At 41.0% G+C, this 25,390-nt stretch overlaps 1 protein-coding gene across 2 annotated transcripts; it reads right to left on the bottom strand.

The window, feature by feature from the left end:
* Positions 1–272: 272 nt before the first annotated feature.
* Positions 273–12,709, bottom strand: NFKBIZ (NFKB inhibitor zeta). 2 transcript variants are annotated; one of them, XM_023260108.2, is made up of 12 exons: positions 11,591–12,707; positions 9,150–9,289; positions 8,640–8,670; positions 8,417–8,520; positions 7,556–8,325; positions 6,758–6,863; positions 6,223–6,369; positions 5,972–6,035; positions 5,504–5,673; positions 4,532–4,642; positions 4,237–4,404; positions 273–1,690 (listed from the first exon to the last, which is right to left on the bottom strand). In XM_023260108.2, the coding sequence occupies exons 1-12, from the start codon at positions 12,516–12,518 to the stop codon at positions 1,637–1,639; spliced, it is 2,793 nt and encodes a 930-aa protein (XP_023115876.2). In that variant the 5' UTR covers positions 12,519–12,707; the 3' UTR covers positions 273–1,636. The 2 variants fall into 2 exon arrangements, with proteins under 2 accessions (XP_023115876.2, XP_023115875.2); XM_023260107.2 differs by lacking the exon at positions 273–1,690 and having other exon boundaries at positions 3,293–4,404; positions 11,591–12,709.
* Between the last annotated feature and the right edge of the window lie 12,681 nt (positions 12,710–25,390).

Raw genomic sequence — 25,390 nt, 5'->3', positions numbered from 1 at the left:
TAAATCATATATACCTTTAGGAATCATGTTCTCAAAAAAAGCCAAATTGAAATATATTAATATTTAATATAATCATTAATATATTATTAAAACATTGATAAATATTACTGTTTTGTAATATTTAATATATTTTATTGCTACTTTATAAATTTTATATTTTAATTAATATATTAATAATTTAAAGCTATTTAGATTAGTAATTAATAGCACTTTTTCAGCCTAGGGAAATATAAATAAGGGCCTAGAAAAAGAAAATACACATCCTTATGATGAACGGTATTACTGAATTAATGTTTATTTAAATCCATGCATGAGTTTTTCCATGAGTTCATAATACAGCTGTATTTACAGATAGTAAATAACTATAACTAACTTTTGTCCACAAGACATACTGGGTCAAACAATGTGATCGATCCAAAGGTTATCTTTTTTAAAAGGATTTAGCTATGAAGATGATTAGTCAGTCAGTTGCTTGTGGGACTTCTCATTAAAAAAAAAAAAAAAAAAAAAGGTTTTTAATGAATCAAATTTATTACAGTGAATTAGTGTGTGCAAAGCCAAATACATTCCTTGGTGTATGCAAGAGTAAAAAGCAAAATAATATTAATAGAATCAAGGTTACTCAAATATAAGGCATTTTTTTCTGAATGGTAATGTAAAACATCATAGTGTATTAACATTATTTGACAATAGAAAACCAGCAAGACGTGGTTCAGTGTTGACTTTTTGATGTTCCAATAAAGGTAACAAAATTCCAACAAATAAATTACAAAACCTGGAAAGTGAGCCATAAAGAGGTGTCCTCCTCAAGAGCATGCAATTCATTACAAATAATGTGTTTCATCTCAATGCATGAGTAAAAGCATATTTACAATTCAAACAGAGCTCTGTCAGCCAGGAGGGGAACGACTCTCCATCTGCTTCATCTACAGAGATGGCAGACAGATGATGATGACACAGCTCTTTGGAACATGTATAATTTTTTTAAATAGTGACAATTCACTTGTTCTTTTCTACTTTGTTGATTTACACATTTCAAATGTGGCCATGTCAATGGCCAAATATGTACAAATACTTCAAAAGACACAAACAACAACTATATACAATTTGCAAAGATCAAATTTTAACCGTGGTACATTTCATCTAGTCCAGCACCTAGACACTTTCCAACACCAATAATGGCCATCAGGTACTGCGTTAGGCCAAATGAAGCCTCAACACGACAAACAGATTTATTTTTTCCCTTTCAAATGCTTTCATTTTCCTTAAAAAAACATTTACAATTGACCTACTCTTAAACTGGCAATAGCTACACGAGCAAGGCCTGATGCCACAAATCAAAGCCTTGTCCTACCCGAAAACGACTGTTAATTAAAGTCAATTTTACCACTCAAGATTAAATTCAGATGTGTAGATCCCAGATACCTGGGTGTGAAATATTAAAATCTGCCGAAAGGAATTAGATATTTTTCTTCTTTTCCTTTAATATAACCCACTATATAATAGTGAACTAAATATGTTTGTTTCCTAGAAACAACTTACATTTGCCAATACAGGGCAAATGGTCTATGTACAGATACATTAGGACTGCCTAACTGACAGTGAGTGTTGCCGACGAGGCTCCACGTCAACGGAGCTAATACGGTGGAGCTCTCTGTTGAATGGACTTTCCCTTCAGGATACGTCGGATCTGGAAGAGAAATTAACAGGATTGGTGAGCTTTACTTTTTATGGTCAAAGTACCGTATTTCCTTCAGAGTTTCACTCTTTTTTCACATCCTCTAAACTGTTCACGTCAACTTGTAATAAACACATGAAGAAATGTGAAACAATACGTGTGGAGACTTTAAGGTGACTTTAAAAATACTACTATAGGGGCGCCTGGGTGGCGCAGTCGGTTAAGCGTCCGACTTCAGCCAGGTCACGATCTCGCGGTCCGTGAGTTCGAGCCCCGCGTCGGGCTCTGGGCTGATGGCTCGGAGCCTGGAGCCTGTTTCTGATTCTGTGTCTCCCTCTCTCTCTGCCCCTCCCCCGTTCATGTTGTGTCTCTCTCTGTCCCAAAAATAAATTAAAAAAAAAAAAATACTACTATAACTCCTTTCAAGACTTATCACAGATCTATAATGATCTTTGAGTGCAAGAGAGTAAAGCATCTCCATTAAAAACTACCTAATGTTGGGGTGCCTGGGTGGCTCAGTCGGTTAAGCGGCCGACTTCGGCTCAGGTCATGATCTCACGGTCCGTGAGTTCAAGCCCCGTGTCGGGCTCTGTGCTGACAGCCCAAAGCCTGGAGCCTGTTTCGGATTCTGTCTCCCTCTCTCTGACCCTCCCCCATTCATGCTCTGTCTCTCTCTGTCTCAAAAATAAATAAACGTTAAAAAAAATTTAAATAAATAAATAAATAAATAAATAAATAAATAAATAAATAAAAACAAACTACCTAATGTTGAGGGGCACCTGGGTGGCTCAATCAGTTAAGCATCCGACTTCAACTCAGGTTGTGATCTCATGGCTCGTGGGTTCGAGCCCTGTGTTGGGCTTTGGGCTGACAGCTCAGAGCCTGGAGCCTGCTTCAGATTCTGTCTCCATTTCTCTGCCCACCCCCCCTCCCACGCATTAGCATGCTCACTCACTCTCTCTCTCAAATATAAGTAAATATTAAAAAGAAAAAACTACTTAAAGTTGAAAATCTCCAACAGCTTAAATAAGACCTATATAATCCTTTCCTAGTCTCTAATACTGCTATTTGTGAGAACATTTAATACAAGGCAGTAACAATGGTATATTACAGTATCTCACCTATTTTGAAAACCAGCTTGAACTAACAAGAACACAGAACCCACTTCATACACACACAAGTCAATCTTCAAATACCCTTCAAATGAGAATAGCCACCATGATATCCAACTACAGCATCTGTGCATAATGTATGCCTAGTGATTAAATTTACACACCAGTCTGACAAACATCGCTGTATGACTGCATACCACATATAGTGAAGTAGAGGCAAACACTGGACTTTAAGCCTCTGCCATTTACTAGTCAATGAGGATTCCTGTCTGTGGGATCTCTGAGTCCCCATTTTCTCAGCTGAACCTCTACACTGCAAAGTTTTTGTAACTATGAAGTGGTATAACATACATGCAAACTCTTCACAAATTATTAAGAAATTCACTTTAAGTTACCAAGAGCTCTACAAATAGCATCTGTAGATGCTGTAACATTGCATAGCATTTGTAGTCCTATAACATTATGGTCATAATGAGGGCTATGAATCAAAGAAAAGGCTAAATTGCATTCCATATGTTTTATTTTGTGATTATCAAAGTTTGTAATGACTTGCCCGTAGCCACAGTTACCCTCATTTACCCCAGGGGAAGATTTCCATCAAAAATATCTTAAGTTCTAGGGCACATGGGTTAAATGTTCGACTCTTAATTTCGGCTCAGGTCATGATCTCACGCACAGTGAGATGGGGCCCTGCATCAGGCTCTGCACTGACAATTTGGAGCCTGTTTGGGACTCTCTCTTCACCCCCCTCTATGCCCCTCCCCCACTCGCTCTCACTCTCAAAATAAATAAATAAACTTTAAAATATATATATATGTATCTTAAGTTCTGAAAAGATTCAGTTCTTATTAGCAAGAGAAGTTGAGTCATGGGAAACTCTTCAATCTCCAAAGATAATGTATCACCATAGAAATAAAGCATAACTGTGTTTAAAGTATTTCTAGATTCTGAATTACATAAACAACCTTCCATTTCCTATTTAGTATCAGTTAGTAGATAGAAAGAACTGTAATGGCCAATGTTTACTGACCACTCACTATGTCCCTGGGCTATTCTGAACACTCTACAGGGACTGACTCATTTCATACCCACAATCTGAAGGCCCATCACTCACCAAAACTAAGACTCTCTTTCCTCAATGTCTGCAGGAGCCCTGGCACCTCCTCTTTCATCAGCTTCCAAAACCACTCTGACTGACTCTACACCTAACTTTGTGTTACAGAAGAGAAGACAATCTGACTTTTGACCATTTTGAGGCCATGGATAACCCCCAAATTTCTTCCTCTTCCTTTAGAAACAAAGCAATGGACTCCAAAGTTGCTACCAAAGGCACTGGGAGACGCAGACACTGACAGAGCCTGCCTAAAGAGCACCAGCTCGCCTCTGCCCAGCACAACCGCATCTTCCTTTATGTTTCAGACTAAGTGCCCCTTCTGTAGCTCCCACCTGTTCCCCCACAGGGCCATCAGGAACCAAATGCACTGGCTGTTCATTCTCCAAGTTCCGAGTACTTGGGTCTGCTCCCTTCCTCATCAACAGGCGGACTGCATCCAACTGTGTCACCCGATACTGAAGGCTGGCAGCAACATGGAGGGCAGTGTTTCCATTGTAAGCCTAAAGACAAAGAGATAAAATGACACCTATCAGAAAGGGAGGTTTTCATGAAAGCCGCTCAACAGCCTGAAGAAGATGCAAAGGTCATTCCATGTCTAGTGCAGTTACTGAGGCTTTCTAGAAGTACCTTCGCATTCACAAAAGACAGGCAACTGGGCAGCTCCAGAAAAAGGCGAATGAGTTCCAAGTTTGCTTCTTCAGCTGCCAAATGCAAGGCTGTGCGACCACTTTTACGATCCTTAACAAAGACAAGAGGGGAAAGAAAATGAACATCCAGACACCGCTTTTAGATATGCTTTTCACCCAGGCTCACAAATGTCTGACTCACCCTTAGTGATTCACTGTGAATGCTGTCTTCTCCGCAAAGCCTTCCTTCATCCCAGACTAAATGAAATCTTATTCCTCCTAAATTCCCCCATCAATTTGCCTATATGCCCTGATCACAGTCTGCTCTTACATACAGGGTGGCCATAAAATATAGAAACACAGATGATACTATTTTACCATGTGCTGTAATACAATACAATAAAATGTTTACTATGTATTCCCTTGTGTTTCCAGATTTGGTGGCCACCCTGTGTAGACTTATTAGCTGCAGTTCTCACCTCTTCCACTTCCCAAGGTATTAAGTATTTTTCCCCCAGAGCTCCCAACTCAGTGCCTTGTACATAGGAGATACTCAGCAAATAAGCCTCAAATTTAAAGAGAATAAAATATTTTCCAGTTTAAAAAACAGAAGATTAAGTCCAGGTCCTACAACAATAAAGCAACCCTTACAAAAGCGCATCACCCTTATTATTAGTATATGAAAATGGAAGCCAAAATGACAATACCAATTTCAAGCATTTTCTTTTCCTTTTAAACAAAGACTAATTTATTTCACAGCTCAGTGATCTTTTGAATGATAATCTACAGATTAAAAGCAAATCGAAAAAGCTGATGATTTTAAAATCTAAGCTTCTTAACTATCCATATGCATTGCTATTCACCCCATTAATTGAAAAACGGGAAAAAGTTTTAATTTATACTTCAGAAATAAGGTCTTTTGCTCTAACCACTTTTCTTCCCTATTCCATCTCCAAACTCTAATGAGACTTACCTTTGCTTCCACTGCTGCTCCCATTTGAATCAGACATTTAATGGTGTCAACCAGACTCTTATTCTTCAGCAAAAGCTCCTGAACTTCAGGTGAACGGGGCTGTTGATTTCTCTGCAGTTCATGCACCACCGCATTGTGGGCCACGACCGCACAGTGTAAAGGAGTCAGGCCTAAAAAGTATAGTAAAGCAGTGGTCAAGCATCCATCAAGTATTTCAGTTCTTCTACAATTACAGACCTGGACAATTACAGTTAGGACAGCCTCCAACATGAGCTAGAAGTAGGCTCCCCAAGAACTAGTAAGGCAATCCGAAGATTCCCTCCACCGGGTCTTGGTGCTAATTTTATCTATAGAATATTCTAGCTTTAATCACCTCCCTTCCTTCTTGGAATAAAACTTAATACCCCTGGAACTGGCGAGTTCCACTCTCTACATGGCTTTTCATCCAATAACATTTCTGTCGCTTACCATCATAGTTAGTTGCCTCAAGATCCAAAAACTGATTGCTCTTCACTGCTCCCTTCTGAATTGCCTGCCAAATTTAAAGACAGACACATGTGAGCAAAAGACAAGTTACACAAATACTTATCCTATTAGTAACCCCAAGGAATGAGTAGGTCAACTAAAAGTATACATTCTCGCAACAGGCAACCTACGTCTGACTTCTACTATCCAAGCCCTACCTCTGTGGCCCTGTGATAGCAGAAGCAGCCTCCTACCTGAAGCACCTGAGAGTGACCTTTCTCAGCACAGACATGCAGAGGGGTTCTTCCCCAGCAGTCGGTTGTGTTCACCTGGGCCCCAAGGTTCACCAGGTCCTGCACAATGAGATGCTGATTGGCAGCCACTGCCACCTGAAAGGCGCTCTGTGGACATTCAGAGGGAAAAAAGATCTTTTAAAAATACATAACACTGTCCTGACAAGAAATACGAACATAAACTAAGATTGAGGGGAAAACCCCACATAGAGAAAATAAATCTTATTAAGAAGCAATAAAATACTGTAACACAAGGAAACTAGAATAAGCTTAGGGCGTGCCTTTATTACACCCAGTTAATCTTTGGTCAAATAACTACAAAGTTAACGTTAATAACTTGAAGGTTGACGGTGGCAGAGTCAACATCTCAAAGTTAATATTAACTGAACTCTCTTGGTCTGCAGCTCTAAAATGATGGACACATAAATATGAGACTGGCTATTGTTCTCTTCACCGTGACCACATCTCTGCCATCTCACTCTGTCAAGATCCTCACCTGTCCATTGTGCTCTTTAATATCCAACATATGAAGCGCATTCATCTTTCTTGCGAGGACATAGGAAAGTGCCCTTCTCCCTTGGGCGACGGCAATATGGAGGAACCTGGGAAACATGAGAGGAAAAGAGAATTACTTCTGACTTCACTAAGTTCATTCTTAAAAAAATAAAATAAAAATAAAAATTCCTCCTTTAGTCCCCTTCTTGACATGTTGGTGCACTCAAATGACACACCGTAGAGCATAATTTGTCTTTTCTGCTAGGTTGATAACACATCTGAGGTGCAAAAGGATGTGTTAAGCTACCAGAAATAGTTAGAATGCCAAGCACCATGCTGATCACTTTAAATCGATTATCTTTAATATTCCTACAAACCCTATGAGGGAGGTCTTTTCATTTTACATGTCAAGACTCAGGCACAGAGAGGTTAAATAAATTGCCCACGGCCACAAAGATGTCATGACAGATTACGATTCGTTCTACAAGTCAACTCACAATTGATCATGAGCAACTAATCATGACCTGTTTTTGCTCCATAGACACAATCTATCCTGGGCTTTCAAAACTTATTATTCAAAGAAGACACATAAACAAGTAATCTATTCAGCCAGAAAGTAAAAGAAAGGAAAACGCTTAAAATATTAGCTGTCACTGAACAGCAATTTCTACCTACTCTAGTCATCCCAATTAGCCACTTACTAGGGTCTGGCTTGGTGTGCCCTAGAGAAATTCTGTGCCCACTACTTCTAACAAGTATGGTTTACCAAGTTAGGTACATGAGAGAAAAGGATACTCACGTGTCACCATCTGCATCCTTTGAAAGAAACTGATCTTGAGAGATATTTGCCAATTTGCTTTCTTCCTGTTCTACTTGCCACTGGAAAAATGACTTCCCTAACTGTGTGGTGTTCATTGGATTTCCGATGATGTTTGGGAATGGCAGTGAAGTGCCTAAAGGGGTAGAGCCTGCGTCATGCCCCATCATGGCCTCACAGGCGCCATGTGGCATCATGTTGAAGTTCTGCAGGTGTGCGTCATTCTGTTGCTGAACACTGGGGGTATTCTGAATGGGAACAGCAATATTCTCAGATTCCTGACTACTCAGAAGGGATGCAAAACTTTGATCTGGGCAGAACTGTGGTTCTTGACCATCAAAGAGGTTTGGTTCATAATTGGGGGACTGGGACGTTCTGGAATAAGGACTGTATTCCAGAGTTGGGTTGTGGGTGTAGTGCTGTGGCTGCAAGTTCTGGCTCTGTGGAGAATACTGGTACAGGGACGTCTGATCCACCATGTGTGGGGAGCTGCTGACTTGGAATGGTTGGTGTTTCTGAGGTGGCGAGAAGACCTGCCCTCTGTGGAAGTCCTGACACTGTTCTTGGGGAGAGCCCTGAGGGACCACCACAGGGCTCATCCAACTAACTTGGACAGTATTCAGGGAAACCGGGCTGCATTCATTCTTAATGTTGATTATGTTCTGAAGCAGATCAGCACTGCTGTCCTGTTTGGATTCACTGTGATGAGCATCTTCCATGCTCTCTGCGGGTGTTGGTGTTTGAGGTGGTGTCTGGAAAAGAAGAAAAAGTTAAGTTGCAGACTCTCTTTCCAAATTATGCCAGGAAAAATTTTCAAAGGGTATTCAGAGGAAAATAGTTTACCAAAAACTGGGTATGTAATAAAGCTGGCCTTTTGCAAACTGGTCCATCAGACAACGAATCAGGTCCTTTCCTTTTTCCACTATATGACACTGTGTTCTTCAATTCTATACCCAAGAAAGGAATATGGAATCTGTGATCACTTTATTTTCTAAATTTTACCCATAATCACACTACATTATTTTACTCTAAAGCCCCCCATATTACGAATAGAAGGAACTCTTACCTGTGAACTGCTCTCTGTTCACACTTTGGGTCTATAAAGAAAAAGAATTTCTAATTTACTGCATATCAAATGGTTTCCTGCTTAATAAACATCAATAAGCAGACTTAACTTTACCACTCTTTACAGCTCACCGTAAATCTGACAGTTATCCTAGCAATATTTATTTTCTATCTTAATTTTCTTTCCCCATTTTCCCTTTCACCTTAGTTCAACTGAGGTCAAGACAAAATTAATAAGCCATTAGAGTTTTCCCCTTCTAGTCAAACTTTTCCATTTCAGTTGATTCTTTGCCCCCAAGTTGCCTTCATTTATTCATTCATTAAATTTCTCTTGTGTGCCCAGTACCGGCCTAAGTGACAGGAATACAGCAGACAGAGACCAATGCACCCTCTATCCTATGACTCTGGTGTGGTCTACAAAAGAGCTACTGGACCCAGGTCAGAAGAGAATAATAACTACCCTGACAGAATAACCTCCCTGCCTCAACCCAAAACAAAAAAGAGGTACCACCTTAAAATCATCCACAGCTTGGCCAGAAGCCTTCTGTTTATGACTTCGGATATGCAACAGGAGTTCCTTCACTGAGTTCTTCACACGAACACCTTGAAAGGGTCCTCTCTGCTGCCTTCCAACCCCCATATGGGGCTCAACTGTTCAAAAGAAAACAAAACATATGCCAATTAAATCTGTTTACAGACACATATCTTGACAATCTCAAAAGCATAGCCATCTAATGTATGAAGTCCCCAACAAACAGATTGCAAAGCCTCTCCAACTCACTCTGGTCAATGGCCTTGCATGTCAGTCCCCAGCCCTACCTAAGCGTTCTTCATTTCCTAATACCTTTCTTCCCCAGGCACCCTATGAAAATAAAGCTCAAAGAACTGTAGTTTCAGGGGCCCCTGGAGCCAACAGATAAACCCAAATTAAGCTTCTTCATCTTTCAGCCCCATTCACCCAAGAGACACAATCACAGATTTTGCCACCCTCTCATAAATCTGTAATTATTCTTAACTTTGGAAAAACCGTGGGGAAGCAAGGAATAAATGATGGATTTTCAGCTTCTTCAAAACAAAGGCTTTATATCCACACATAAATTTAAAAAGTCTAATAATTCCACTCACCTAAGAAAGCACAAAACAAACTTCCTCCAAAGATCTCAATGTGCCAAGGTCTAACAATTAACAATGTCTCAGAGGGGGGATGGGCCAAATGGGTAAGGGGCATTAAGGAATCTACTCCTGAAATCACTGTTGCACTATATGCTAACTAATTTGGATGTAAATTTAAAAACATAAAATTAAAAAAAAATAAACATAAAAAAATAAAAAAACCAATGTCTTAGATTTGTTTCTTAGGCTTTCCATATTTAAATTTTAAGATATACTTTAAAATGTAGTCTATGAGTACAGCATTCCACTTCTGACCACTACTATGTCATAATCTCTTGGGATGAGTTGAACACAAAGAAAACATGGAAGAAGTCAGGAAATGAATAATTGAGCCACTCAGTTGAGTAGGAAACAGTTAGAAGATGGGACAAGAAACCATGCCTAATTTGAATAGACATAGACATATCAAAAACCCACTCAATGGTAGGGCAAATTAAAGAATGGGTGGATTTTATGTTTAAGTTTAGGAAAACCTTGTCAGGATCTAACAGCATTTCTCTGGAATGACAGTAGTTAATAACTCAACGTCACAGAGAGAAAAATTCAGTTTCAGAAATCCCCTATGTCTATGTGGTAAACCAAGGAACGAACAAAACAGTTTCAGAGAAATGAAGGCCAAATGTGAGAGAAAAGGCTTGAATACACGCACATGCGCACACGCACACACACACACACACACACACACACACACACACACTTTGCATCTGCTAAAACATACATACATTTAAAATACGGAGAGCACCTTATGAAATCAAGTGGCTTAAATTACTTTTTAAGTGAAAATGAAAACTCACTTTTTATAATAAAAGACAACCAAAACAGAAGTGGCTAGCAGTAGGGAACACACCTGAACAAGAATGTTCTTTAAAATCATGCTGATTAGACTTTATAACACTTGAGATTATCTAGACTTTCTTTAGTCTGCCCACAGTGCCATCCTGTTTCCCCCCAAGTTATGCAACTCAGCTCTTTAAGAAAAGAAACTAACCAATTCACAGCAGAAGGAAACATTATCCCCATGCCGGCTAGGTTTAGCTTAACCATTCTAAAGCACACAGAAAAACAAGACCGCAGAAATTCAGGGTAGACTTCCGAAACTCGAAAACATCACACACTGAAGTCATAATGTGAGCTGGTTTTTAGTCCAGTTTCACCTCACATCTTGTTAATATCAGTTTCCTTTCTTAAATATAAAATCCTTTTTACTTAAAATTTCCACAAATACTTAGGAAAAAATAAGTCGACCATAAACACAGCACTCAAACAAACCTCGTTGGGAACCCCACGTTATACCTACATCAGATCCAAAAACTCGCCACCAGTATGTGAATTTACAGTTTAGTAAAGCTTGAAGAAGGAGAAGGAGAAGGAGAAGGAGAAGGAGAAGGAGAAGGAGAAGGAGAAGGAGAAGGAGAAAAGACAAAAGAGTGAGAGAAAATCTAACGTGATTCATCGCCACCCTCAGAAGTCAGAGCTCTGCTCTCAGAGGCGCTGTGAGCTACCAGGCCAGCGGGATGTGGCTCCCGGATTTTACCGACGGTCAAAGGGCATCCAGTTCTACCAACTGCCCTGGCACAGAGCAAGTCTTCCAGTAATCGCCTAACATATGATGACAGTGTGGTTATATACTGCCGCTAAGGGGGGCGCAGAGGCCACCTAACTCCCGGTCCAGGTACTTCGCACCTCGGCAGTTCGGACCCTCCCCTCCCAGCGTGTGGGCCGCCCGGAGACCGGGGTGCTGGGGGCGCTGAGGCCGCGCCCGCCGGGGCGGGTAGGTACCTTGCAGCCGCTCGGCGCGCGCGCCACCTCTCGGCCGGGACTCCACGGCCCCGCAGGAGGACACGGACGAGGCGGAGGAGAAGTCGGAGGAGTCCGAGCCGGGCGAGCCGGGCGCGGAGGGCCCCGACGACGAGCAGATGGCGTCGCAGGCGCCCGGGGCCGCGGCCGGGGGCGATGCGCCGTAGAAGTAAGCCAGGTTCAGCGGGCTGGTCATGAGGCCACCGTCGCCGGCCGCGTCCAGCAACCCCTCTCCGCCGCGGCTGTCGTCCAGCAGCTTGTCCACGATCATGCTCCCGGGCTGGGCGCTCGGGGACCCCAGACTCCTGCGCCACCCGCTCGCTGCGCACGACTGCCTCCCGGCTGTGGCTCTGACGGGCTCGGGGACCTGCCGGCAGGGGGATGGCGCGGGCACGGGCGCGGCCCGGGACTGCCCGGTATTTAACCGGCCTCCAGGAGCTGGAGGGGGAGGATCGCAGCCTCGCCTGCCTCCCCCGAGCCGGGCCGGGCCATTGGCGGCGTCGGGGCCGCCTCCCAGCCCCTCCTCCGGATGCGCCCCGTTTCCAGTAAAATGTACAGGATGAAGCAATGTGCCCTCCGCCCTCGCCCCGCCCGCCCGGCTCTGCCTCGACTGACCGGCTGTTTTCTCCCCCTTCACCTGGAAACCCCGAGCGAGCGCGGTCTCCCACCTCCCGCCTCCCGGACCGGGACCCCGGCCCCAGCCGCCGGCCGAGAGAAGCCGGGCCGGGCCGGGCGCCGGGGAAGAAGGCGCGCGGCGTGGGGGCCCTGGGCCTGCAGAGGGAGCGGTGGAGGCGGGAAGGCAGCGGCGGGAACAGGTCGGCCCGGTTCCCGGGGAGGAGGAAATCCTGGAAGCTGCACGTTCCGCACTCCTCCGCCCGCCCTGGCGCGGCGAGCTTCCCGCCAGCTCCATTTAAGGCGTCTCTGGAAGATTCCTAAAGGCCTGGCTCCTCCAGTGCCTCAGAGCAGCTTTGGTCCTCGGAACTTAACGTTTGCCAAAGTGTTTACCTTTGGCACCCACTGAGATAGATGTTGAAGCCATTTTTCTGTCCTCAAATTATAATCTGGACTACTACTTTTTTTTTTTTTTTGTCACAGCCCAATAATAAAAAACAGTGCCTTATACCCCCGTCTGGTTCAGAACTTCGCAAAATGACGAATGTACATACATGTATATGTTTGTATTCATGTATATATAATTTTTTTCTTTCTGCATAATTTTACATTTTATCTGATAAACAGGAATTTTGCTGTTTCTTAGCTTAAGTACTATTTATTTATTTTTAGTGTTCATTTATTTTTGAGAGAGAGACAGACAGACAGACTTGGTGGGGGGGGGGGGGGAGAGGGCGGAGTGGAGAGCTAGGGAGACACAGAATCCGAAGCAGGCTCCAGGCTCTGAGCTGTCAGCATAGAGCCCGTTGCGGGCCTCGAACTCACGGACTGCGAGATCATGACCCCAGCCAAAGTCGGACACTCAACTGACTGAGCCACCCAGGCGCCCTAAGTACTTAAAAAAAAAAAAAAAAAAAAAAAAAAAAAAGGATTTATACAATTTTTATTGAAGTCCTAGGAGTTTGCAGGAAAAAAAAAAATGAATGATTATGTCCCTTCTTTCAAGTACATTGTTATCTTGTAGAAATGATAAGGTAGGCACACACGTGCTATATTAAAAGAAACCAATTATGATTAAACATCATGATGGATACAAAGTTCAATGAGTGTCCTAAAAAGAAAGACAAAACATGGTGGAGAAAAAAAAGTTCATGAGGAAAATCTTTGCAAAGGAGAGGGCATTTGAGACAGGCCCTGAAGGATGGGTGGGATTTCAACCAAAATGATTTATAGGAAGATGGAACAGCATGACCAAAAAAAAATGAGGAAGAGTCAGATAAAAGCCTACAGTCCCTTTTTAAGGTAGTCAAAGCAAAGGTGATAACATAAATGTAACAGGTAACTTGGTGCCTTTGGGTGGAGCACCTCCAGTGGCCGGCTGAGACGCTGAGACTTTAATAAACACTGAGTGAACATGGAAGAATCTGGGCAGGCAAAATTAACCTAGAAGCAGCCTAGATGCGGTAAGACTGAGGGGTCCAGAGGCCCTTAGGAACTACTGCATCCGGGACTGAACTGAGCTGACCCTGGTTCAGAGGCAATGAGGAAGAGGAAAGTAAATGGAAAGAAAGGGCTGGGCAGCACTGTTCAGACAGAATGCACAGGTCCGGACCAGCTAGATATGGGCAGCAGTGAAGGGGTCCCCAGTCAGGATGTGGTTTGGGGCCAGATGACCAGGTGAACAGGGATGTCAGCTTCAGATCACAAGCAAATCAGCAGAAGCAAAGTTAGAGTTCCAGGAGGGAAGAGGGATGCAATGACCTTGAATTGTTACTCAGTATTAATAGGTGTTAGAAGACCCTGATGGGAGTTTCAAAGTAAATAGTCAACTTGTTTCTCACAAATGTTGTGTTGTCCCCAAAACTTGCTGCCTTTCCCTTGTCCCAGTCTTTGGTTTTGGTAACTTCTAAAAAAATAAAAATAAAAATAAAAAGGAAACAATTCTTTTTATCTGCAGGGAATAAAAGACTCCAGTAAACGCAGTCCTCCAGAAACCAAAATCACTTAAAGGATGCTCCAAATAAGATGTTAGGCTTTCTCAATAAAATCTATTTGGATTTTTCTTTCACCCTACTAACATATTTTATGTGTAATAAAGGCCTTAAATGTCCATTCAAACAAATTCATGCACATTTTTTTTTTTTTACAAAACTAATTCTCCCCTAAAATTATTTCTGGTTTCACTTGGTATATAAAAATCTAAGCTCAAAATCATAGCCTCTGGAGAACTCATAAATAAATATGATCAGTGAAAGACTAATGTTTCAGAATAAACATTCAAAGTTTTCTATAAAATGTCAAAGCAAGCATACTGTCTGAGAAGACCACAAGCCCCAGTGCCCAATGCCCTCCCACACAGAGTCAAGAATGGTAGTTTGTTAATGTCACTACAAAAAGAAAATTTGAATATACTTTGCTTCATTTACATGTTGAAATATAAACTCAATATGGTCTATCAATTTGGTTGAATGATATGACACTACCATTGTTCTAACCAAATGTGACAGAACATTAACTCTCTGAGAGAGAGCTACCATGTTATGAGGACTCTCTGGAAAAGTCCACTGAGGCCAACAGCCAGCACCAACTGGCCAGCTATATGAGGGAGCCTCCACAACATATCAGGCCTTCAGATGACTGCGCTGACCAACATCTTGACTGTGGTCTTAGGAGCAGCCCTAAACTAGAACTCCCCCAAAGGCACTCTCAGATTCCTGACCACAGAAACTATATTCAAAAAATGAAGCCTTGAGAATTTGCCCAAGGTCACACTGCTCATCATTGGTGAAGAGATTCAAATCTTCATCTGTTTGACTCTAGACCCTGATCTCCCACTCTCTCTCTCTGCCCCTCCCCCACTCTCTCTCTCTCAAAAATAAACATTAAAAAAATAAATAACAATAATGAAAATTTTTTTAAAAAATAAAATAAAAAGGGATATCACAAGACACACTTCCTCAAGGTTCAGATACTCTAACACCTAAAGTTACAAAAAAAACAAAAAAAAAAAAGATGAAAATGACAGAGAGACCCCCTGACTCATGGAAAGAGAAATCTCTAAAGCAACTGGAAGAAACTATAAATAAGAAATAAAAATATGGGGAACCTGGATGGTTCAGTCAGTTAAGCATCCAACTTTGGCTCAGGTCATGATCTCACGATTCATGAGTTTAAGGTCTGAGCTGACAGCTCAGAGCCTGGAGCCTGCTTCAGATTCTGGGTGTTCCTCTCTCTGCCCCTCCCCAGCTTGCTCCCTCTCTCTCTCTCTCTTTCAAAAATAAATAATAAAACATTTTTTTAATGATTAAAAGAAATAAAAATATGATGTTTTCCTTGGCTTTATAAATGTTAACTATTCACCTTATTGTATCTTATACGATAGAACATTTCTTAATAGTATTATGGTGCCGGTTAAGTTGTAACACCATATTGAGGTCAATCATTCAAAGTTTTAAAAAAGGTATTCAATTTTTTAATGTAGATGTAATGAACTTGTCAAATGCCAAAAATCATTTGGTGCAACTTTTCAAACTGGAGATGAAAAAGTCAGTGAAGTATCTTAGTACAATAATTTATACTGCCTTCGCTGAAGAAGTGAACATCATAGGTGAGAAATTAATAAAGCCTGGGAGAATTTGTTTTGCTAAATGTCTTCTAGATGAAAAAACAGCAAAAGAAACCATGGCCCTGTACTTCCCAGTGATATAGCAACTCATCAAATGAAGATTCAGCTGCAAACATGAAAGCTGATCTTGCCTGCAATACTGCATTTTTGCCTTAGCATGGATAGATCTATGGACTGTCTGGACTTGCTATTTTGGTTGCATTCATCAGGTATTAGCACTGGCTAATCACCAAAGATCTTTTATAGGAATGCTTGAAAATAAGCATAAGAGGGGCTGAAACATTCAAAGTGTACAATAATCTTTTTGAATCACATCATTTATCCTGAAACAATTGTATTGACATTCGCACTGATGGTACAAAAGCAGTCGTGGGTAAACTGCTGATGCCTTACAACAAATCAAGGCAGTAGCAACAGAATGAAATAGTGGTCATTGTATTCATCACCATCACCCACTCGCAGATTAAAAAAAAAAATTTCACTTAAGAAAATCCTAGATGAAACAGCAACAATTAATAATTTTATTAAATACTGACCCTTGAAATATACATAGTTTTAATATTCTATAATGATTGTCTGGAAAAGCACTTGGCCCATTCGACTGAATGAATTGAACAATGATACATTGGCGTTTGTTCCATTTCAATCCCATTTGAGTTGTGAGTTCAACTATTCACTGTTTTTATTGGAACAATAATTTTACTTGACTGACAAACTGTGGTTATTCTGACTTGGATATTTGTCAGATTTTTTTTTTTTTTTTTTTTTTTTTTTAATGAACAAAGTAATGCTGTCATGTCCAGGAGCCTGCTTAAGATTCTCTCTCTCCCTTTGCCTCTCTCTCCCACTCAGGCTCGGTCTCTCTCTCTCTCTCCCTCTCTGTCTCTCTCTCTCTTTCAAAAAATAAATAAATAAAATGTAACTACTTAAAAATGTGCCATTCAATTAAATATTTATTAAGTAACAGGTGGTTGGCTATTACAAGGAACACATGTCCTGGGAGTTTATGTAGAGGAGACAGACTCATAAATGGGTAATTTATGGAAATTCTGATGGAAGTTTGTGTGGGGACACAGAAAAGGGGCCCTTAAGCCAGACTGTGGGTGAGAGTGAGGGTGGGGAGGAGGAAGGTCAGGGAAGGCCCCAGGAGTGGTAGATATTAATCGGAAAATTGGGGAAGATGAGCATGAATTGGCCAGGTAAGGACAGGGAGCAGAGAAGTGCAGTGTCAGAGCTGTGACAAACCATTCAGTTTGGTATTACTGCAGCTAATGAGGAAGATGAGGCTTGTGAGGAAGGCAGGGCTGGGACACTTGCCATTCTAAGAAACTGAACGTGACGCTAAAGATCCTTCCTCTATCCTTCCTTAGATCCATTCTAAGAGATTGAACCTGATCCTAATGATCCTACTTAGGGATCCTTCAATGGCTCCCTAAATAGGGTAGAGGAATTCTTAGATTTGGTCATAGATGTGGCATGCTCATGGCAGTCTTAGATTTTTGTCTTAAATATCTGCTTTTATGGGGCACCTGGGTGGCTCAGTCAGTTAAGTGTCCAATTTTGGCTCAGGTCATGATCTTGCAGTTTGTGAGTTTGAGCCCTGTATCCGGCTCTGTTCTGACGGCTCAGAGCCTGGAGCCTGCTTCAGATTCTCTGCTCCTCCCTTGCTCGCACTCTGTCTCTCTGTCTCAAAAATAAATAAAACGTAAAAAAAAAAAAAAAAGATTTAAATATCTGCTTTTTTTTTAAGTTTTATTTGTTTTTGAGAGAGAGAGAGCACCCACACACGAGCAGGAGAGAGGCAAAGAGAGAGGGAGAACCAAGCAGGTTCCACACTTTGAGCACAGAGCCTGACGTGGGTGGGGCTTGATGCCACAAGTTGTGAGATCACGGCCTGAACTGAAATCAAGGATCAGACACTTAACCGACAGAGCCACCCAGTCACCCCTAAATAGTTACATTTTAAATGGTTATATAAGTGCCTATATAATATCCTCCACCTTGCCTCTTAGTCCGCAGAACCTAACACATTTGCTATTGGGCACATTACGGAAAGTTTGCCAACTCCTGCTTTAAGCAACAGTGCTTACAGGCACTACAGTGTCATGTTGTGAGACCTGCAGACTCAGCTCTGGCTCTTACCAGTTGTGCGGCCTTGCCCCTTAATCTCTGAGCCTCAGTTTATTGACTGGGTGGCTTAAACAACGAAGATTTATTTTCTCACTGTCTGGAAGCTGGATGTCCAAGATTAAAGCGCCAGCATGGTTGTTTTTTCCTGAAGCCTTTTTCACCAGATGCATGTATAGCCTTTTCTTGATTGGACACTCATTCCTGGCACCTCTTCCTCTTCTACTAGAGACACCAGTCAGATTGGATTAGGGCACAACCTAATGGCCTCATTTTAACTGAATTACTCCTCTAAAAGCCCTGTATCCAAATAGAGTCACATTCTGAGATACTGGGGGTTAGGGCTTTAACATATAAATTTGGGGCGGAGGCGGGGGCCACAATTCAGTCCATAACAGATAGGTTTGATGTAGCTGAATTTTAGAGGTTGTAAAAAGCAGTCATAAGACTTCAGTTATGATATAGGAGGCCATAGCATCCAGTTTGGGCCAAGCAGGGAAAAACATGAATATCATGGCTTTCCTAAGCAAACTTCCAGCTGCTCTTAAATGTGATGGTAGTGAGAATGAGGACCTGGGGAGAGAGGGGGTAGATGGAAAGAATTTTTGACAAGAAACTATCTGGACTCTTCTACAGTGCAATGAAGTTGCTGAAAGAGTCAAATCTTTAAGTTCTCTAGAAATTTCTAGAAAAATGAAGACAATCTTGTAGTGGGGGTAGAGGGGCAAAGGGTGAATATGGCAACCTTGGTTTTAGATCTGTTGATTATATACTTGGCAACATGGAATTAGAACTCAGAGAAAAGGTCAGAGCTGGAGATAGGAATCTGTAGTCTTTATATAGTCAGAGGTGAATCTGTGGGAGTGGGAGAGCTTGCTCAGAGTTCAAAAAACATAGAAGACAAAAACTTAGTTTTCAAAGTGCTTTGCTGCGACATTGGCTTGGGAGATAGTTTTCCAGGACCTCTGTAGCTAAAGTAGCACCCCTGGCTCTCTCCCTCTGCCTTGCTTTGTTGGTCTTCATAGCACATTATTACCACCTGCCATTATATTTATATAGCTAGCTATTTGATTGTTGTCTGTCTTTTCCAGAAGAACATAAGCTCCCGGAGAGCACAGACTGTCTTTTTGTCCAGTACTCTGGAACAAAGTCCAGAACATTTTAGGTGCCCAATAAATATTTACTGAATTAAGTCATAAATAGGTTAATTTTTATGATCAATAGAGTTTCAGTTGATAATACATTGCTGAATATTGCCTTTTTATCTTAAAATAACATGTTGTTCTTTAACAAATACATTTGGATAAATGAACACATAGACACATATATATGAGAATCTTGAAATATATAACTAAAAACTTAGTTTTGCTTCTGTTTGTGTTTTCCCCAAATCAAGAGCACTAATCCTTTCTCTGTAACAGTATTTATGTATGAGAAACTGCAACTTTCTTTAAAAATCCAGGCATTTGCGCAATCTGGTTACTCTTATCAGATAATCTGTTTGCATCTACTTTTTTTTTTTTTTTAAGTTTTTCTTGGCAGGTGATTTGTGGTGTCCTTGGTTTCTGCCAGGTCTCTTTTCCTTTTACTCACCATATCTGTACTTAAAGATCCTTTTATCATTGTACCTATGTGGGTGCTAACAGAATACCACAACCAGCATTCCTCCTGGAGAAAATTATAAAGAAAAGGGACAAACATATGTTTGTATGGACTGTTGGCACCCACATAGGTACAATGATACAGGAATCTATACAGCTATACGTGGTAAAGGCACTTAAACCAAGTCCACCCTCCTTCGTTTTTCTAAGGAATCACAATGAGAGAGTAATCTGAATCATTTGTATTTCACACAGGTGAAGATGTTTGTTAAATCTAGCCTCTCTTTTTCAGGTAGGCTGAGTGGTATAAATGGCACTAGAATTACGGGGTAAAGCAATATAAAGCAATAATTCCCCAACAGAGGGGGAATTCCTCCTTAAAGACTATCAGAATCACTGAGAAAGTGTTTTCCAGGGCTACACGATCCCAGACTCCACCTTCCTAGTGGGAGTGTACCATATCTCCCAGCTGCTGGAGGAGTAAAGGGTTGAGAATCACTGGTCAGGCATTCTGAGAGTTAAAGTGAACACAACACATGACACTAACAGATGACTGGTTTCTATCTATCCTCTACTCTTTATTAAAGGATTGGGTGGGGAGTTTTGTTTTGTTTTGTTTTGTTTTGTTTTGTTTTGTTTTGTTTTGTTTTGTTTTGTTTTGTTTTGTTTTGTTGGTCCCCCAGACCCTGTTTGCTAGAATTTTATGGAACCTTTAAACCGTAAAGGAAAATACAGGCTGATGGGAAGAAGACACTCTGCGGGGCAACAGGATGAGTCTGTAAAATCCAGAATGAAGCTAAGAGAGGAAATTTGAGCATGCTTGTTAGAAATAGAGAAAAAAATGAAACGATGCTAACAGGAGAACTTGTTTACTAAACCTCGTGGCCAATTTAGTGCAACTTTGGGAACTGTTTACTATAGTAATAGTTTTCTGACTTACAAATTCTGCAATTATGATTTCAGTTAAATACATTGGGCTCTTTCCTAACAAGTCTGCACAAATGTGAAAGTACTCTGGGGGAAGAGGCTATAGAGACACAAGTTATAACTAGACGGGTTTTGATCCAATATGTAATCTATCCCACCCTGGTCCTCCCAACCATATACATGCAAACAGGTAGAGGTTTACTCAATGGTCATAATAACTATGGGAGTGAGAAAGGAACTAAAATGTCTAGGATGTGTCACATACTTTACACACATTGTATATTATCTTGTGTGATTTTAGCAATTTGGTTTCGATACTAATATGCCAATTTATATGTGTTTGTGGGATTGTATTATGGCAGCCCTAGCAAACTAATGCACTATCCCATCATACTTCCATTTGCTACTCAACATGCAGTCCTTAGGCATAATCCTGGAAAACAGCACACCAATTCTTGTCCCTAACTTTTATCCAAGCTAGAATTATTGACTAATTTTCTTCTGATCCTTTGCTTAAAAGCACAGTTTTGAAGCCAAACAAACTGGGTCCAAATTCCAGCTCCATTCACTTAACAATCATGTAGCTTTAATGAACTTCTCTAAAACTGTTTTCTGATCCATAAACTGGAAATATTAACTTCGCTTGGTCAGTATGTAGGTTAAATGAGGTAGTGTACGTGATAAGCCTAGCACAACCCCGGGAACGCAGTATACATTCAATGATGATAATTATAATTATTATCCATTTTTCAAAGCTCCATTTAATACTTGATTGTTAAGCATCTGGCCTCTTTGGACCACCCGCCAAACTTGAAGAGAATATGGAAGAGAATCATGGAGTCAAGTGTGGACTTGACTACAGAGTCTTGATGCCACTGAAAACACTGGAGTTCATGTAATAAGCCATGGGGAGCCATTCAGGATTTTTGAACTGGGAAAAGCATGACCAAAGCCATGCTTTAGGAAGGACAAAGCAACAGCTGAAACGTAGGTGATCAGGACAGACAGCCTGCAGTAGTCAAGGTGACAGGTCCTAAAGGATAGAACAAGAGGGGTGCCTATGGGAATAGAAAGTGAGGAATTGCTTAGAGAAATATTTCTGACATATAATCCATAGAATTGGCAACAGACTGGACACATCAATGATAGGAGAGAACCAGAAGTAACTCCAACACCTTCAGATTGATAGAGTGGTAGTACCATGAACAGAAATATGGAAGCCAGGTGAAAGAGAGTACAGGAGGCATCAACTTTGATTTTAGCCTTCACATTCCACTCCCTGTGCTGCTCCTACTACTGCATCTCACCCCATATCTGCAGTCTAAGCAGGGCAGTCTCCATGCCCTTCCCTTCTAGTAAAACGTCAAGAAGGCATTTCAAAATTAATTCACACCACGACATAAACAGTAATCTTTCCCAAAGGCTATTTGCATTTTAAAAGAGGCCTCCCAAAATGAACTACCATGGATAATGGACAAACATAAATGAGGTAAGAGATGGAGAGAGGAAGTCCTTCAACATTATTATCACCCTACATTTCCCCACCTGTTTGCTACAAACACTTTGGCTGGAGTCTGGCACCATCTCTAGATTTTGACATTAGTGTTGTGTCTAAGAACCCCTTTCTTATCTTAATGCTGGATGATGTTCAATGCCACAGATGAACAAGACTGTTTTTATTGCCTGTTTAAAAGAGATGAAACATCAGCACAAAACAGGAGGGTTGGCAAGGTCCATGATACATTGTCATCTGCCACCTTCAGATAGTTCCATCATCTATCATGATACTAAAGATGCTGAGGGTAAATTCAGTAGTCTTGCTCAGTGATCATTTTTTATTTCTTCCAAACCTTGTCTTCCCTAATTAGACCTACCTCCTTTACCCTTGACAAAGGTATGAAATAGAAACTTCTTACAGTGTTCAAAATAGTATTTCAAAGATCAGAAAATAATTTAAAATTCACCTTTTTTATCATTCTGGGTCATTCTGGGGTTTTTTTCCCCATTCTGTGTTGAACCAAAACTCATGGAGTGACCATGTGCTTATATTGCAAAGGTGAGAGGGGAAAGTAGAGGAGAAGAAGAGGAGGGTGAAAATCTGAAGGCACAAAATTCCCATACTCAAGGTGTTCTCAGTTCAGTCAACCTTCATTTGCATCTGTGGGTTACCTCTGTAGCTCTGATCCTTGAACATCCCACAAGTCTCTCCAGGTTTCTTTTAAATGTGGGAATCCATGGCAAGGGGTGTACATTTTCAAAAGGATCTGACCCATATAGAATCTAAATGCATTGCCTCGACTCCCATATGAGTTATTCCCAGCCAAGCACTTGTTTGTAAGTATATACATTATAGTACGTGGACAGGCAAGGGTGAGTGTGTAGGAGAGGCTGATTTGTTTTAATAGTCACGGTGGTGAATCATTCAGCAGATTATTTACTCTGATCTTCACATCATTTTCTGTCATACATTCATGGTACAAACACCTTTTCACTGCACTCTGCAAAATACTGCACAAAATGAGGGAAAAAGCAATTGTCCTGGTGCTATAGAAAACAGTACAGCAGTTCCTCAAATATTAAACATAGAATTACCATATGATCTAGCAATTCCACATCCAGGTACCACCCAAAAGAATTGAAAGGAGGAACTCACACAGATTCTCGCACACCCATATTCATAGCAGCATTATTCACAACGACCAAAAGGTAGAAGCAAGCCAACTGACCATTTGAGGAATGGATGGATAAACGAAATGGGGTATATCCATACAATGGAATATTATTCAGCCTTATGAAAGAAGGAATTTTTGACACATGCTACAACATGGATGAACTTTGAAGACATCCCAAGTGAAATAAGCTAGTCACAAAAGGACAAATACTGTATGATTCCACCTACATGAAGCACTTAGTCAACTTCATAGAGATAGAAAGTAGAATGGTGGTTGCCAAGGGCTGAAGGCTTGGAGGGGAATAGGAAGTACTGTTCTGTGCATGTGGATTTTCAGTCTAAGAAGATGAAAAATTTCTGAAGATGAATCATAGTGATGGTTAGACAACACTGTGAATTAACCTAATGCCATTGTACTATACACTTCAAAATAGTCAAGATGGTAAATTTTATGACATGTATATCTGATGACAATTTCTTAAAATATTAAAAACATTTAAGGATATAATAGAAGAAAATATTCCTGAAATAGAGAAATATGGGGGGAAATACCAGAAATCACCCCCTTCTGGAAGTAGATACTTTAAAAATCTATGGCAATGATGCAGACACAAAACAAGACACAAAGAGAGGACAGGCCAGAGAAAAATCTTTTTGACCACAATTGACTAAGTATATGTAGAGCATTTACAGATGTGTATCCAACCTTGCTTTCATTATCACACCCCTTCCCTATGGAGCCTTTTTAACCATTTCATCCCTAACTGTCCTCTGATGAAAGTTTAGAACTGCAGATATACTATATATCTGTTTATGTACTATTATGGTCCTTTAGAAGGCCACAAACCACCATCATATCTAAGATATTTCCCTCTGCCAAGAAAAAAATTTGCCCTCTTGGGAACACTATCACCCTCTTTGAGAAGGCATGATTTATAGTGTTAGCCACTTGAAAAACATGGGCGCCATGACAAACAACAAATTTTTTTTTTTTTAACGTTTATTTATTTTTGGGACAGAGAGAGACAGAGCATGAACGGGGGAGGGGCAGAGAGAGAGGGAGACACAGAATCGGAAACAGGCTCCAGGCTCTGAGCCGTCAGCCCAGAGCCCGACGTGGGGCTCGAACTCGCGGACCGTGAGATCGTGACCTGGCTGAAGTCGGACGCTTAACCGACTGCGCCACCCAGGCGCCCCGACAAACAGCAAATTTAACTGACATAATCACAGGACTGGGGATGCACACATACTAACCAATGCTAAAATGTGTCCAAAAGTCTTACAGCAATATTAAAAGTGTCTGCACACTACTAAACTTCTGAACAAAAAGTGAGAAATTCATTTTTAGCGTCTTCAAACATCTGGAAGTTGCCATTGTATAGATATAACACTTAGATGATTAACAAAATTTCACAAAAGTTTAAATCAGATATTTGGTATCATGTATTAGAATGTAGCATTTCCTATTCGAAGGGGCACATGCACCCTAATGTTTATAGCAGTACTATCAACAATAGCACCCAAATGCCCATCAACTGATGAACGGATAAAGAAGACGCGATATATATACAATGGAATATTACTCAGCAATCCAAAAGCATAAAATCTTTCCATTTGCAACAACATGGATAGAACTAGAATGTATTATGCTAAGCAAAATAAGTCAGAGAAAGATAAATATCATGATTTCACTCATATGTGGAATTTAAGAAACACAACAGATGAACATAGGGGAAGGGAAGGAAAAATAAGCTAAAGACAGAGAGGGAGGCAAACCATAAGAGACTCTTAAATACAGTGAACAAACTGAGGTTTGCTAGAGGGGTGTTGGGTACGAGGATGGGCTAAATGGGTGATGGGCATTAAGGAGGGCATTTGTTGGGATGAGCACTGGGTATTATATGTAAGTGATGAATCACTAAATTCTACTCCTAAAAACATTATTACACCATATTTTAACTAACTTGGATTTAAATAAAATTTTTTTAAAAAAAGAATGTAGCGGGGTGCCTGGGTGGCTCAGTCGGTTAAGCGTCCGACTTTGGCTCAGGTCATGATCTCGCGGTCTGTGAGTTCAAGCCCCGCATCGGGCTCTGTGCTGACAGCTCAGAGCCTGGAGCCTGTTTCCGATTCTGTGTCTCCCTCTCTCTCTGACCCTCCCCCATTCATGCTCTGTCTCTCTCTGTCTCAAAAATAAATAAACGTTAAAAAAAAAAATT

The sequence above is a fragment of the Felis catus genome, chromosome C2 (assembly GCF_018350175.1).
Source record: "Felis catus isolate Fca126 chromosome C2, F.catus_Fca126_mat1.0, whole genome shotgun sequence".
Classification (NCBI taxonomy): Eukaryota; Metazoa; Chordata; class Mammalia; order Carnivora; family Felidae; genus Felis; species Felis catus.
Note: the sequence above shows the minus strand (reverse complement) of the source record. Positions and strands in the feature narration are given on the sequence as shown.